At 48.2% G+C, this 16585-nt stretch overlaps 1 protein-coding gene across 2 annotated transcripts; it reads right to left on the bottom strand.

The window, feature by feature from the left end:
- Positions 1-59: 59 nt before the first annotated feature.
- Positions 60-15327, bottom strand: prdm15 (PR domain containing 15). 2 transcript variants are annotated; one of them, XM_035433924.1, is made up of 26 exons: positions 15009-15326; positions 14056-14095; positions 13567-13660; positions 12514-12667; positions 11986-12138; positions 11171-11273; positions 10835-10930; positions 10385-10462; positions 10003-10227; positions 9404-9557; positions 8613-8731; positions 7965-8059; positions 7412-7499; positions 7082-7249; positions 6897-6991; positions 6232-6363; positions 5313-5456; positions 4741-4904; positions 4246-4325; positions 3900-4019; positions 3615-3746; positions 3226-3309; positions 2943-3118; positions 2471-2551; positions 2177-2380; positions 60-1715 (listed from the first exon to the last, which is right to left on the bottom strand). In XM_035433924.1, exons 1-26 carry the CDS (start codon positions 15180-15182, stop codon positions 1122-1124), a joined length of 3747 nt encoding a protein of 1248 aa, XP_035289815.1. In that variant the 5' UTR covers positions 15183-15326; the 3' UTR covers positions 60-1121. The 2 variants fall into 2 exon arrangements, with proteins under 2 accessions (XP_035289815.1, XP_035289814.1); XM_035433923.1 differs by having other exon boundaries at positions 6897-7249; positions 15009-15327.
- Between the last annotated feature and the right edge of the window lie 1258 nt (positions 15328-16585).

Raw genomic sequence — 16585 nt, forward strand, 5'->3', positions numbered from 1 at the left:
GCACCACAAAAAATATGAGAACAGGCAATTATAGATCCATAATTACAGATGCATCAAAATCATTTGCTCAATAATATTTTCATTTATTTTCTTGTGTCCTTTTCCACTGTTTGACACTACAATTTCAGACAGAAACTTAAATCAGTCCAACATGATGGGCATTTCATCAAAATAATAAAAGAAAAAACCTTTTTAAAAAAACATTCTCAAGTAAATATATTTGTAACTTTATCTGCCTCATTCTACATCTTAAGTTTAGATGATGTGCATCACAAAACATAACTAAACATTTTTCAAGTTAGATACAGCTTCAAGAACCTCTGTCATTCGACAGTAAAATTTACATGTTTTGATTTCATCTCCCACAGGTACGCTGCTTTCCCGCAGTCAACGTGAAATAAATCAATTGTGCACTAAATGGCAGCCAACAGTATAATTCATTCAGTTAAAGCTTTGATGATGCTCATTCCCGAACAAATGCAATTCATTTAATCATCCTGTGTATTTAGTCACCTGTTACAAAAGACAATTCAAGAGTTCGTCATATTCGTAGTGCATGCAGACTTTAACTCAGAAGCCACAATTAAGGCATTGAAATATGTAACATCTTTCGCTTTGATTTGTCTCAAAATATAAAATCCTACGGAAGTACTGAGTGTGTAGTTCTACCAGCCTAGAAATGAACTTCGTAGCTTCTACTGTAAACACTATAAGCCCAAAGTACCGGTTCTGAAGTACTATTTAAAAAGTCACACATACCAGATGCAAACTAATGTAAATTAAGTGACCGAAACTTCACCTGTTTTGTATTTTATGAGAATTACTCGGAACATTGGCAAGCCCCTTGTCTTCGAGCAGCTCTGGTTTCAAACGGTTCACGCAACTTCCTGCTACAGTACCCGTTGACCCCCGCCTTTCATTCCAGGATACAGGATGCGCGAGCTTTTCCCATGATTTGAAACAGCCAATGCGAACGCACCGCTTTTCTGCAATGGCTTTGACCAGACAGCGGTTTCCAGTTTTACAGACACATTTTTCACAGACCGCAGCAATGTTTCGCATTTCCCACAATGCACTTGGGGGACGGTGCTTTCCACGATAACCGTGACCGTTAGCGGCAGTTAGTAGCCGTACATCTGCTGCGCGGCGGGTTGCTGGGGAGGCTGGGCTGTGGGCGTGGCCTGGGCGGGTTGCGACTGGATGGGCGGAGCCTGGGCCTGGGCTTGCTCCAGCTGCTGTGGAGCCTGCTGGGGCTGGGGGGGCTGCGTCTGGGGGTCCTGGGGCTCCGGCTGGGCGGGGTCGCCCCCGGGGGGGGCGGGGGGGCTCCCCTCCGTTGGGGTGACGGGTCGCCAGGCCAGGGCGGGCTGCTCCAGGGGGTGCGCGATGGGGTTGACGAAGGTGGTGAGGTTGATGAAGTGCGCCACGGACTGCGGGACGGCGGCGCCCCCTCCCGGGCCCTCCGTCGGCAGCTCGGCGGCCCGGTTGTGGAGCACGGCGGCGCCGCTGACGGCGTCAAAGGTGACCGTCAGGATGGAGCTGTCCAGCGTGAGCGGGCGGTCCCCGGGGGTCAGGTGACCCACCGCCACGGGCTGCAGGCTGGTGAACTGGGCGGCCTGAGCCGTGATGGGCGTCACGGTGATGTTGGTCAGGCCCACCGAGCTGGAGGGCGACGAGGCGGAGGAGGTCGCCACCCCGTGGTCGGCCAGCACCACCACCTGTCACCGGGGACGGCACAGAGAGGAACGTTCCTCCTTAACAAAAAGGCCTCTCTGGACTAGCGTGCAGAGTTAGCATCAGTTCCATTTCAACTCAGGAGATGGATTAACATCAAATTCACTGGTTGAATCCTCACAGAATATTATTTTACCATTACTTTAAATGAACGAATGAATGAATGAATGAGAGGATTAATTGTGATCATTAATGAATGGGGGGATATGGGGGTGGTTCTGGGGAAGACTGCGATCACAAAGGTATTGGCCTATAACGTTACACTCAAAATATTTTCCAGGACACCTACTTCCAAGACATTTAGGCAATTTTGTCATTTTCCATTACTTTTCCATGACAGGAAAACTACATTTAAACAATTCCAGGACGTGCGGGAACCCCGTTCGGAGGGCGGAAACCCCCCCCCCCCAGCAGCGTCCCAGGCGGCGGGACAGACGGGCCCCACCTGCTGAATGCTCTGCACCGCCGAGCTGGTCTCGTCCCCCACCGCCCCGCCGAAGTCCGGCGCCTTGCCCGAGAAGGGCCCGTAGTCGTCCGGCTCGGTCAGGTCCACCTCCTCCACCGGCTTGGCCGCCTTCTTCTTGGGGGGCCGCGGCGTCCGGGGGGGCTTCTCCCCGGAGAGCGCCTCCTTCTCCAAAGACAGCGATGGCTGCGGGCGGGGACAGGCAAACACACCGTCACCCCCCCACTCCGCCACCGGGGGGCAGAAGAGAGCGACGCAGAGCGCGACCCTACCCACCTGCTCGATGCTGATGGTGGACGCGTCGATGGTCGTGGCCTCCTGCAGCTCGTCGAAGTCGTCGATTCTCACCGTGACGACCTTCGGACAAAAGCCAAACACAGAGGGGCGGGGGGGGGAGGGGGGGGGGCTGGAATGTTAGCGCGGCTCAAACTTTAGCTGTCGTTGCGCACCAGAGAAAGGGATTCCGTGTGGGGAAGTAAAGCTCATTCTCGGTAATCGTGACCATTTCGCCGTCCGCAAACGTCCGCTGTGAAACAGCCTCTTTGGAAATGGTGCCGCGCTATATACATACCAAGTGCTTATAGAACGCGCAACACATAAAAATTTCAGTCCTGTGTAGTATGTCAGGTACAGTGATTTGTGGGCTAAACTCTTACTGTTCTCAGATCAGCCCTGTGCGCAGGTGAGATCAGTTCAGTGTGCAAGTGGTTTAACTCTAACTGATCTGAGATCAGTCCTGTGTGCTCACCTCCGGGTGCTTGCGGCGCATGTGGCGGTTCATGGAGGCTCGGGTGGAGACCTTGGTGCCGCACAGGTGGCAGCTCTGCGCCTCCACCTTCTCGTGCGTCAGCTGGACGTGCTTCTGCAGCATGTACTCCGTCACGTACTTCTTATCGCACACCACGCACGACCACGTCTTCCCCACTGCGGGGGGAGAGGAAGCGCATCATCAGCCTCGGCTACGCAGCCAATCAGAGCTCTCCTACTAGAGCGAAAGCCAGCCACGATGACATCTGTGAACATGCACGTGCCTGTGTGGATCAACTTGTGCGTCTCCATGGTGTTCCTCTCGCTGAACGTCTTGCCACAGAGCTCACACATGAAGTCCTTTATGCCTGAGGAAAGAAGGCAAACTCAGACACTGGACACACATATTACTAATAAGGCCTCAGGTCATATTTTCTGAAACTATGAGGGTTTTTAGCTGGGAGAAGGCTATTGGAATGCTGGGAGTTAGCCTTTGGAGTATTCAGAGCGGGATTTGAAATGCTGGGACCTGGCTATTGGAATGCTGGGAGACGGCCATCGGAATACTGGGACCTGGCTATTGGAATTCTGGGAGCTGGCTATTAGAATACTGGGACCTGGCTATTGGAATGCTGAGAGCTGGCCCCTGGAATTGTGGGAAACGGCTGCTCACCGGTGTGGCGCTTGTAGTGCTTCAGCATGTTGACTTTCTGGGCGAACTTGCGGTTGCACTGCTTGCACTCGTACTCCTTGATGCCCTTGTGGAGCTTCATGTGGTGCCTGAGGGCGTGCTTGGTCTTCATGCCTGCAGCGAGACAGGGCCCACACAGCGACCTCGTCAAAACCTTCCGCGAAACTACCCACGCCTCAGAAAGATGGGAGTGCCCCCCCCTGCCAAACGCCGGTGTCACGGCGTAGGAAGACGCCGTGAGGGTGTGAGTGACAGCATTCAGGTTACCTTTCCCGCACTCGGCGCACAGGAAGTCCCGGATGTTGTCGTGGACCCTCAGGTGCTCTTTGAGCATGTCCTTCCTGGCGAAGGACTTCCCGCACTGATCGCAGCTGTGACTCTTCACACCTGGACAGAGAGCGGGAGAGAAAGGCCAGTGGAAAACAAGCTGTAAATATCCCTCACAGACAAGCCCAGGGCCCTCATGTTAATAAAGCATCTTAAAGTAGGAGTACTGATCTAGGATCAGGTCTCTGCTGTCCATATCCTAACTCTATCCACCGTGAGCTAAACGGACAATCTGACTGGAGATCAGCACTCGTACTCAGAACTGCAGTACTGTGGCAGGCCTCACCCGTGTGGATGATCTTGTGTCTCTCCAGGTTGCCGATGCTGTTGAAAATGCGACCGCACATTTCACAGGGATGGATGTACCTTTAAGGGAAACACAGGCGCGCTGTTGTAATGAATCTCTTCTTACAATTAAACAGGGGAAAAGAAAATTAACACAGAGTTGCAAAAAATAGAAGCCTGGAAATGGATTCCAGAACTGATATGTACCTTTGGAATGTTTTTTTCAAAATTGTAAGTCAGTGTTCTAGAACTGCAGTGCTTTGAATTGCCAGTAGTGATCGTTACATCAGCATTAGAACGTCAGCATTAGAAACATTATAATCACATATTCACGATCGTACTCCAGTGACCAGAACACACGTTTTATGAGATCGTTAAAACTGATCGGCTGACGATGGGCCCTGAATTCCCCCATGTTCTCTGGCACAGGAAGCCGGTCTGAATAAGAGCGCCCGCTAAACGCGCGCGTAGCGCCCCCCGCGACGCAGCCCCTCACCTCTGCACGGCGGGGTCGGGCAGCTGCTCGCGGTGGATGACCAGGTGCGCGTTGTATGTGGCCTTGAGCGCGAAGCGGCGGTTGCAGATGGCGCAGCCGTAGCCCCTCTCCTTGTGCAGCTCCAGGATGTGCTTCAGGTACTCCCTCCCCTTGGCAAAGGTCACCTGGGGGGGAGAGAGGTCAAGGGTCAGAGGTGAGGAAATCGGAAATACTTCAATCATTTGGACAGTGATCATATTCCTGCAGAAGAATCTAGTTTCAACAATATTCAGAACAAGGTTATCCTGTAACATAATTGCACATTTTGGGTTCATAAGATATTTGGTTGAAAGTTCTCAGGAATGTTCGGGAGAGCTTTTACATGTTACTGGCGTCTGAAGAGTTAAAAGCACTTCAGGTGTGTAGCTGATGCAGGTACGGGACAACCAGAAACCCTGACACCTCCCATCAGGGGAGCACAATGACAGTCACCATAGCGACCACAGGGTGGTCATCACTGGGTGACGCGTGACCAATGAAGGCGGCGAGGTCCGCCCGGTGGTCCGTGCCCCGCGGCACCCTGGGAAACCCACCTGGCACTTCTTGCAGCTGTACTTGTGGTTCTCGGGGTCGTCCTCGGCCTCGTCCTCGTCCGAGTCGCAGTCGCTGTCGCCCACGGCGATGCCGATCTTGCGGATGAAGTCCTCCCGCTCCTGCTCGTCCATCAGGGCGATGTCCTGCAGGCGACAGACGGGTAAGCGCAAAAAAAGCTCCTTTCAACAGCCTCACCGCTCAACTAAAGAAGCTGGTCTGATGCAGCAGTATTTGAGTATTATTGTTTGGATTGGAGATGATATTATACACATATTTAAGTACTTGTAAGGTATAACTGATCACAAACTTGTACACAGTGCATTAGGCAATTCTTCAGCATTGTATCATGTTTAGCTGCTCCTGTCTTAAACAAATGAACTAATAAATAAATCAACAGTCAATTAAAACCATATGCTGGAAAATTATTTGTATTTGAAGTAGGCAAATACATCTTCTGAAAGGAAAATACCTACTACTTCCATAAAAGACTTTTCAAACACTTTTAGTCAATGAACATTTCCAGAGGTTTCAAAGGTTGAGGAAGCTGTTTTTCAGTCTTTACTAATCGCAGCCATTACATGCTGAATCACTTTTAAAGCCTGATCTTTAAACTCTCTTGTAAAACTTGTTTTTGAAGTCTAAAATGGCTTTAACCCTTACATAACTGTAAATGTTACAGATTTGCATTGTGTGTCCCATAAACACAGATGTATGAATGCTAGAAAATTGGCTTTCTGTTCGTTGCAAATCTGTCACAAACAAACATCAAATGTGGTTTGATCAAGTGCTCCTGAAGTCCACCGTATAACTTTACGAACATGACAATGCTGTGCAATCCTGCACATCGTCACGAGAGCAGCCTTTAGCCGCAAGCCACCATCACCATCATCATCATCGTCCGGGGCGGGCGCTGGGTACCTTGAAGTGCACGTGGATGTGGTCCCTCAGCACGTCCACGCGGAAGAACTTGCGCCCGCAGATCTCGCACGTGTACTTCTTATCGCCGTGGGTCAGCAGGTGCTTGTTCATGTTGCTCCTGCAGGAGAACACCTGGCCGTGGCCGAGAGAGAGGCCATTGTGATGTCACCGTGATGTCACAGCGCAGGGTCAACTGCAGCGCTGTCCTAGGCCATGGATCTGCATTACAACTGGATCAGCTAGTCCTAATCTGTGAGGTATGGAGCAGCTCTTCCAGTTCTGATGCAGTTCCTTGGTCTAGAGCAAGGGCGTCAGACCCCAGTCCTGGAGACTGCAGTGTGTGCTGGTTTTTGCATTTTTGTTTATGTTAATCCACTTATTGGTAAAAACGGTCCACACATCTTGTTGCCAGAGCCTAGGTTTGCTGCTAACTGAATGGAAGCCCCAGAAATATGCAGGTAAACTGCAATGCTCCAGAGTGCGAGCTTGACAAGCGAGATCTAACTTACAAGTGCGTTTAGTATGGAAAGCAAGCACCACTAGAGCCAGAAATAGCCTAAAGTTAGAATCAAATAACAACTTGCAGTGTCAATACAACAACAGAAAAAGAACGTTAGCATTTGATGCTAACGGAGAGCCCCCATCTCCAGTACTTCCAGACTCACTTTTCCACAAATGGGACAGGCCGACGGCTCCTTCCTGTACTTGCTTCCTTCTTCCCCGTTGGCCTCCAGCTCCTCCCTCTTCACGTGTCTTGGGCCTGCAGGTGGGAGGAGGGGAGTGGGCATCGTTTCATCCTTTTCCCAGCATGCACCTCGGCCACCTCGCCAGCGCGTCCCGCCGGACTCACCCACGATGTGGCGCCGCTGGTGGTCCTGCATGACGTCCTTGCGGTAGAACATCTTGTTGCAGATCTCGCAGGCGTACAGCTTCTCGCCGTGCTTCTTCTTGTGCTTGGACAGGTTGCTGTTGGTGGAGAAGAACCGGGAGCAGATCTCGCACTGGAAGGTCTTGTCGTCTGGAGGATTGGGCGACGAGAAAGATCGCGTCGTGAAAAAATACTCTTTAGGAAAGGAAAAAAACTCTTTAACAACTTTTTTTAACAAGCTCCCGTAACAGGAAATCCAAATTCATTTAAAAAATGAAAGGAAATGTAGGGAAACAGAGCGGAATCTCCAACCTGTCCTGCAGTTATGGAACTTCAAAGCGTTTTCGACCCGGAACGACTTCTCGCACGTGAGGCACTTGTACCTGTACTCCAGGTCAGGCTGAGAAAAGAGCGGGAAAAAAAGAGACACTCACACAACGTGGTAGTGACTGAGGGACACGGCTGACATCGCCATGGATACATTTAGGCGTTTCAGCTCAGTATGCGTAGTACTCTGTGTATGCTTTATGCTTAAGAAAAGCACTGTATTTTTGTATCTCCAAAAAGACTACTTTTCAGGAAATGTAAATTGTTTCAGTAATACTCCACATTGAACCAGACATGTTTTAGTTACATGGTATTTTGAATAAACTTTATTAGTTACCAAGTTGTGAAACAGACAGAGTATGTACAGGATGATGCAAGCTTTCTATTTCTGTTTGGAACTGAAATATGGCAAAAAATTACATAAAAGTTTTTGCTACACAATCTCAAGAAGCAGCTTCGCTGGCCAGTTGTCCTTGGTTTGTAAAATAGCTAAACAGGGTGCGGTAACAAAACAACACGGCGTCTGGTTCTTCCTCACCTCGTTCTTACTGTGCTTGTAGGAGATGTGCTGCTTCAGGCTCTCCTTCCTGCTGAACATCTTGTCACATTCGTCACATTTGAACAGCTTATCGCCTGAGAGAGAGAGAGAGCGCAGGCAGTGCAGTCCTGTCACTTTCACATCAGTCAAAGAGACAGAAACAGAACAATGTCTGTCTGGGCTGGTGATATAAATAATCTCCTCCCACTAAAACGTACATAAACAAAATTAAAATAGCACAATAGCGTACAATTGATCATCTTAGTTGCTGCTTTACTCCCCATTTTCAATCTGTTTCACAATCTTTTATTTAAGTAAACATGTTATACCCGTTCTATTACATAAAGTTAGTAGAGGAGTTTAATTTAGCCTGCACTCAGATAGTTGCGTTTTTTGTTTCTGGGGGGCTGGATGGGTTTGCATGCCCGTGGTGGTATTTTGGTCAGCTTGTTGAAACTTGGGGGCTTACACAAACAACCCAGAACAACAAACACGAGCAGTACTCTTTGGTCCTCCGACGATGTGGCGGCGAGATGACTAAATAAATACAGGAAGTGGCTGATTTTCAGCTATAAGTGATTACAGATTGATGATGTGTTTTTTTTCTTCTTCTTTTGTTTGTTTTAATGGAGGCTGTGGAAGGGTTACCGTGGGAACGAACGTGGCGGTTGAGGTTGCTGCTGTTCTGGAAGACTTTGTTGCAGAGGCTACACTGGTACACCCGCTTGTGCTCTCCCTGCCTCAGGAACCTCCTCCTGATCCCAGTCCTGCGTTTGAGGGCGAACCAGAGGGCGGGGGTTAAAGAGAGGGCGAAGTTACAGAGGGGGGGGGGGCGTGTTCAAGTTCTCAGCCCCCACCGTCTTGAAGTACAAATTCAGTTTCAAATTCGAAGCCTTAACTGTCCGTTTTAAAAGCATTGTATTCGTCTCGAAGACTTGAAAACACACAATCGATCACAATAAATGTTGCCAAACCGACAATACCGGTTTAAAAAGACACAGTGAAGCTCCTAATGCTGGTATACTTGTTTGTGTTTTAAACTGAACCTGCAGTAGGGATATAAATCACTGCCTGTATTCATAAAGCATTTCAGAGTGCTGACTTAGGATCAGATCAAACGTCAATATCCAAAAACATCTCCATTATGAGCTGAAATGGAAAACTTGAGCCTAGACCATAAAATATAACAGAGTAAGAGGATCTAGAGGAGATTTTGGATCAGATTTCCCCTGTTAATATCCTAACCTGTCTTCATTATGAGCTAACAGATCAAAACCTGTATTCATAAAGCATCATGGAGGATGAATGACCATCTAGGATCAGATACCCCTGCTAATATAATAACCCTCTCCATTATGAGCCAAGAGGGCAAACCAATCCAAGATCAGCAGCACTCTTCCTGCTCTCAGATGCTTTATGAATACAAGCCCGGGCCTTACTTGGAGGACGGCATCAGGGCGCGGGACATCCTCTGCAGCTTCACCGGAACGCCGTCCGAGCCGATCATGATGTCAGAGGTGTCCAGGAGCGACAGGCCCACGTCCGGAGGCATGGTACCGAGGACCTGCTCCATGGGCACCTCAGGCACGCCCTCTGGTGGAGACAGCGGGAAACACACCCAAATGTGACGAGGCCCGACTAACGCAAAACATCCTCATGTTGCTACTATGTAGTTGCAATGTTGTAACACTGACAAAACATTCCAGTAACATTGTGAGAACATTTTCTGTTAGCTGGGGGAGATCTTATTGTACCGTTTAAAGTTCATAAAAGGAATAAACAAAAATCAAAGTGAAGTGAAAATTACACAAGACAAAAATACCTCTGAAATGTGGATAAACATTTTTTGAAAAAGAAGTGTGGTACCAAGGAAAAAGGCCAATGCACTCTGTCTCAAGGAGTAAAAATGGATTAAAAGCCTTTATTTGATGGGCTAGGACAAGGCAAAGAAATGACCCACATGTATTTTTACTTGCGTGAAAATAACACAATTGGCATATATGTATGTTACGCCATGACGGGCGTCCATGTCGCTAACCTTTGCTGGTGTCGCCTGCAGGTGGCGCTGGGGGCCTGGGGGTGAGTTTGTGACCTTTGCCCTTTCGCCCTCTCACGCCCTTTTTCTTGGGTACCGGCAGCCCTGTCGTGACCTCAGCGCTGAGAGCGTTGCCGGGGAACGCCGACTCCGCCTCCTGGTGGACGGTCAGGTCGACGGCGGGCGAGGCCACGGTCTTCACCTCCTGCAGGTGACTCAACAGGTGGTCTGAGGAAGAGGAAGAGGCGGGCCGTGAGGAAGATGGAACAAACCATTTCCAGAAATCAGACAGACAGACAGACTGCTTAAAACACAATTCCTGACAGTACTGACTGACGTGATTGTCATATCGGGGGAGGAGCTGCTCTGTTGCTAGGAGACTCACCTGTCAGGAGTTGTGGCTCCACAAACACAGCTGGGCACACTTTACACACCCACTGGGTACACTCCAGCCCTTGGGCACCTGATGGAAGAGCAGCATTTTACTTTACTTATTTTACACCTCAGCTCACAGACAATAGTTTTCCCTAACTCTTTGAAGTGTACGGTTTTTGGAATGTTTTTTTGACAATCTATGCCAGTGTTCTAGAAATCTGTGGCTATCAATCACCAGTTGTGATTATGACATCAGCGTTAGAATGTTCAGTTAAGAACATTCTAATCGCATATCTGTGGCCTTACACCCGGTAGGTCATCTGCAGTGACAACCTCAGGAAACAAAATGCTAGAGTTTTTAAAAGTGACACGAGACCACAATGAGTCAGGCCCCTGGGCAGAATCTGCCCCTCCTCCTCCGTCATGCCCGTCGCCCGGGACTAATCCCCCCTCCTCTCACCCGCGTCACCCTCTCCTGCCAGCGATGGTTCCGAGGCACCGGTTTTCCCCGCGGTCCCGTCCATCGCGGTCTGAGTGGGAGGGGCCACTTCCACCACTGGGAGATAAAAAGAGAGGCGCGTTTTGCTCTTTTACTTCTCACGCACCAGCAGCAAGCTCAGAAACAATGCACACTGGGGGAGTAAAGACACTGTAATTAAGGTGACAGAAACGCAAATCCCAACACATCAAAAGACACTGAAATTCTGGTGGCCAAAAAAGAAACTAAATCCCCGTCCTCCCAACAGAACTGCGGTGCAGGTGCCTAGCAACGCATTCCGCCCCCGGCGGCGGCTACCTGCTGGAGGGGGAGGAGCCGGGAGCTTCAGCACCGCTTTCTCCATCTTGCGGGCGTAGAAGGCGCCGTACCACACCCTCAGCTCCGTCCCGGGCAGAACGTCCTGCACAGAGACACCAGACAGAGCGTTCGGCAGGGGAGTGCAGGGATTAGGGAACTGGGCCTGTATCTCAGAGGCTGCGGGTTCAATTCCCAGGCGAGACATTGCCATTGGGTCCTCAACCTGGGCTGCTTCAGTATAAATGTACAGCTTTATAAAGTGGTTTTGGTTAAGGAAAAATGCAAGCTCTGTATGTGACTCCGGATAAGATCATCTACTAAACGGATAAATGTGAACGCAAACGCAGGAATCGAGGTCAGGCGCCATAAGGTGGCAGCAGGTTTGAATCCCAGCCGTTGCACCTTGAGTGCTGTTGCTGCCACCTTGAGCAACGGCATACAAAATGAGTCATGCCTGGAGAATGTGTCAAGCTGTATAAACTGACAGTGTGTGTAAATTTAAATTAAAGGATTTTCCTTTGATGACAGCGTCTCCTAAGAAATGGGGTAGTGAGGTGACACGTGGAAAACAAACAGCGTCAGTTACTGATGTGGCGCCCCCTTAAGGAAATACAATATACTGCAACATAATATAAAGTTGTGGACTTATAATGGAAATTATATTTTATAACAACTGACTTCTTTAATTACACTTCAACATTGTGAACTGTGACAGTATCTAATATTGCTTTTGACAGTTTATTTCAGCATGTATTCCATTTCTGAAAGGGCCAATCAGGAGGCCCAGCTGGGCAGAATCGGGGCGTGGCTGGCACCTGGGACGTGTTGAAGTAGACCTCGTCATCCTGCTGGTGGGCCGTCAGGTTCTGGTGCTGGTGCTCCGTGGCGGGACGCACCAGGATCATCCAGTTGCAGTCGTCCTCGTTGGCCGCGTCGAAGCAGACCACGGTCCCGTCCTTATGGAAAATCTGCATGCGACACGCGCAACGACCAATCAGCTCAAAGATACTCTAATGTGAGAGGAAATTTAAAAATGCTTCCTTTTGCTTTTTAAAATGTAAAAATTTTGCAGTCCTGGTGCACAGTCCTGGACTCAAAAAAGTAAAACAAAAAAGGCCCCTGTTTTGGAAAGTGTTAAATACCGGTACCACCTTTAAATACTTGCTTTTTTATATTTTCAAAAAACGGGGTTTTTTTGGTCATGCATTTTTTATGACGGAGAACAGATGCACATCTCCGGAAAGCCTGAGGACTAATGTGCACCTTCACAGCGGACGGGACAGAAGGCCCTGCAATTACACCTGTATAATTACAGGGCCCGGGTGAACCCCACACAACCGCACCTTCAGAGGAAACAGCACTTCCTGGTCCAGCCGGGCCACGCGTTTCGCCTCGAAGGGCCCGAACCGCGTCCGCTTGATCAGACGCCGGAGGGCGAACACCCCCTCTTCTCCCCCCCCGGCCGGCCGGATCTCCAGACTGTCCGGGAGAGAGGACCTGGAGCGCGGACGGAGGACAATGCGTTAGCCACAACCGCTCTCGTCCAATCGGCTCAGTCACAACCCCTTCGGCCAATCAGATCAGTTACAACCCCTCTCGTCCAATCAGATCAGCCACAGCCCCTCTCGTCCAATCAACTGGCATCTACTGTCAACATGTTCCACACCTGTGGTATTATAATTCAAACGATGGGCTGTTCCAAGCAGTTTTGGTAACACCAGACACAGATTCACATTGGACCCTGGCCAGGGCTAGTAGTTAGGGATGAAATGTAGCCAATTGACATATGATAAGTACATGGGGTGTTGGTTTTGCTTCACTTACGGAACACGTATCTGCTTGCACCGGTCTTAAAAACAGGAACAGTCCGTTACCCACTATTTTATTTTTATACGTCCTGCTGGAAATTAAAATTGGACCATTAAAATTGACACACACCCAGCCTGCATTCATTGTGAAATGAGGCTGTAATTGTGCCAGGTGTCCTTTTTAATTAGAGATGGCCAAGGGGGACACGAAGCAGAACCTGAAGCTCTTAGACACCAGCTGTATGGTGAGGGGTGAGGGGTGGGGGGTGGGCGCCGAGGGGTGAGGTGGGGGAGGAAGAGGAACGGCAGATTCCTGCGTAAATGAAAGGCAAAAATCACTGGCTCTCCAGAGCCCCCTGTAGTATTCCCGTCGGGAATATTCCTCGATTTCAGCAAAACGTATCAGAGCCAAACTTCCAATGCAAAACAGGACAAATATGAGCAAGACCCGCAAGAGCCGGCGAACCGATTTGCCCCAATTAAGCCCCTCCCCTTCCTGCGGCACATGTGGACTGTCCTCTCAGACGTGACGGCTCTGGAGCTAAGGAGCGCAGCTGTTCGCGGTGCGCGGGGGTTCTGCACACTCACCGAGCTCGACTCAGCACAAACGAGTCCCTGACCGTCACCACAGGGCCGAGCTCCGGACACTCCGCGTCGTGGTACTGCCCGCAGTCATCGCACCCTGGGGGGGGGGGGGGGGGGGAGAGAGAGGGAGGGAGAGAGAGAGAGAGAGAGAGAGAGAGAGAGAGGGGGGGGGGGAGAGAGAGAGAGGGAGGGAGGGAGAGAGTGAGAGAGAGAGAGAGGGGGGGGGAGAGGGGGGGAGAGAGAGAGAGAGAGAGGGGAGGGAGGGAGGGAGAGAGAGAGAGAGAGAGATGGAGAGAGGGTGGGGGGAAGGGGGGAGATTCAGTTCCTGTTAAGATTTTTCACCTCACATCTATAAATAATTCAATATCCTGTACATGTCTACAGACGGTTCCATCAGCGTCACAAAGTAAAAAAAAAATATATATATATATAAAAAGATAACTTCCCATGAAAAAGAATTAAAAATGAAAATAAACGTGTCCTTATACTCACAGATAAACTCCTCTGGTGTCTCCTCGGTCATTTTGACAATCTGAAAGTGAAACACAGTTTAAAAATATATATTGCTAATTATCAAATATAGCAAATCGTTTTAATAGCAAAAAATGTGTTTGTCTGCCCCCCCCCCCCCCCCCAGCTGGTACTGGGGGGATTATTTGCGCGGTTTTATTATGTTTTAGGCTTCATGTTATTGGTGTGTTTATTTTCTTTATTGGTATAATGATAATTACATTTCTTATGGTCAGTTCTTAAATTATAAAAGGCATGTGTAACATTACTGCAGGTAGTTTATTTTGTTTTCTCCAGTTTGCCACTTTATATTACAACTAGTTTATATTGCGTTATAGTTTTTCAGTGTTTGTTTTATTCTATTTTTAAACCGAGTCGGCTTTACTTTCGAGGCGTGTAATGAGAAGCACTTCTGAAGTTCCAAAGGCCTCCGCCTTACGTAGCTAAAGGTGACGATAGAAAAAGATGCTTTGTCTAACTTCTGCAGATTACTACCATGTTACGCGCAGTACGAAAAACGAGCAACTGCACAGCGTAGCAAGTAGCCCAGTATCGGCATTGCTAATTCACTGAGCCGGAGACACGGGCCACTACCCAAACATAACCAAACAGCATGATGTGTATACAATAAACAGGATCCGGTCGAGACGAGATCCAGGATTTTGTCGGATTCCAAACTCTAGCCGGGTTTTAACTCCGATCTCAGCCCACTCGGTCTCTTTTAGTAATGCAAATGTAACAAAGAACAATCGGCATGGCGGATGGAATGGAGACGAAAATCGCATCTGGAGCCAGTGCACACGAATGTCAAAAACTGCCAAGACATTTTTCGTTCTGAGTTCGCTTAGGTGTCAAGTAGATTACCACCACATCCTTAGCAAAATGACTAAACTATTTCATGCAAGAGCACCACAAGTTGAAAATACCGATATTACCTGCTTTTCAAACGACCACACATTTGTTGAATCCTGACTCCGGGTTCCAATCCGTTCCAGAAACCGCGCAGGACCGGAAATAAGTTGCCTCTTGTGACTCTGGGACTCGTAGTTTTCTGTCTCGTTGGTCTTTTGGCGCACGCTTGAATTATAATACGTTTGACTTGTGGTCATTCTGCGCAATTCTCAAATTATACTATTTTTATGTAACTCTCACAGTTGTATTAAATTAACAGAACTCGCAAAAACAGGCTGTGCCATTATTTTATGTGCGTCACCGGTGGCTTGCACTAGTCTAAACCAGGGATGTCCAATCTTACCCGAAAAAGGTCGGTGTGGGCGCAGGTTTTTGTTTTAGCCCAACACCGAGACGTCCGATTAAACGAATTAACTAATCATGGTTGTCAATCAAGACGTTGATAACAATAAAGACCTGGGCTAAAACAAAAACCTGTTTCTACACCGGCCCTATTCAGATAAGAATGGACACCAGAGGTCTAAACAAACAGCACCATGATCAGTTATTGGTTCCTTACGCGTGTTCATTAAAACCAATTAGCGACGATTGCGACTACCCTACCAACCGTGCAGTTTAGAGCACAGCATAGGCTACTGTTGTTCTGCCCGTGCTCTAGGACTCCAAGGCGTCACAATTCAAACCCAAATTTGCAAACTCCTTGAGAGATGATACGCTCTTACACAGCAAGGAAAAGGGAAAATAAAACTCGCATCGGACTGTTCACCTCTGGTAGTGCATGAGTTTTATTTCAGTGATACAAAATAAAAAACAAGGGCACAGGATCATGGTTATTCAGTCAATGTTTATTGCTCAAAATTATAATCCTGATATGTTAACTGGTGATAATCCCTGCATTGCCCTCACTGACAATCTATATTAAGAGGCATCATAGTTCCATTTATTAGATGGATCTGATGTGAATATAAAATGTCAGCAAGCAGTTTGATTATTTACAAGCCATCAGCACATTATACAAGTATGCATTTTTTAAGACTCATTTTAGGCTCAGAATTGAGTCTGCAAAATAAAAAAAATTCCCTCCAACACGCTCCCTGGATTTATAGAGCTTTTTATTTTTCCACTTTCTAGATATAGCAGTTGCACCACAGTTCTTTGTCCAACTCTGTATTTATCAGTCCGGCGAGGGAAAATAAAAAATCTGAGCACTAGAAAATGCTACTGGCGCAAGCAAATATTAATCCACCGATGCTCAAATATAGCCCAATTTAAAAAATTTAAAAAAAAACTCTAAAAGGTGTTGTGGTAGTTAAACATTACATCAACCCACGGCATGCGATGAAGAAGCCATTTTTCACCAATACTGCATTGGACCTCAAACAGAGCTCTGTTGGTGAAGCAGATACTTCTTTCCCATTCAGGCGGAAGGCCTGGAAACCAACAAGTACTTTTTCTTTACTCCAAACAATGCACACTTCTCTATCTTTTAAAAAAAAACATTTTTTTTTTTTTTAAAGATTTTAGATTTCTCAAAGCCATCCATGCAAAGGTTCTGTCAATTTCCACTCCTGGCTGCCTAATAATAAATTTTTAAAAGCCT

This window comes from Anguilla anguilla, chromosome 9 (genome assembly GCF_013347855.1).
Source record: "Anguilla anguilla isolate fAngAng1 chromosome 9, fAngAng1.pri, whole genome shotgun sequence".
Classification (NCBI taxonomy): domain Eukaryota; kingdom Metazoa; phylum Chordata; class Actinopteri; order Anguilliformes; family Anguillidae; genus Anguilla; species Anguilla anguilla.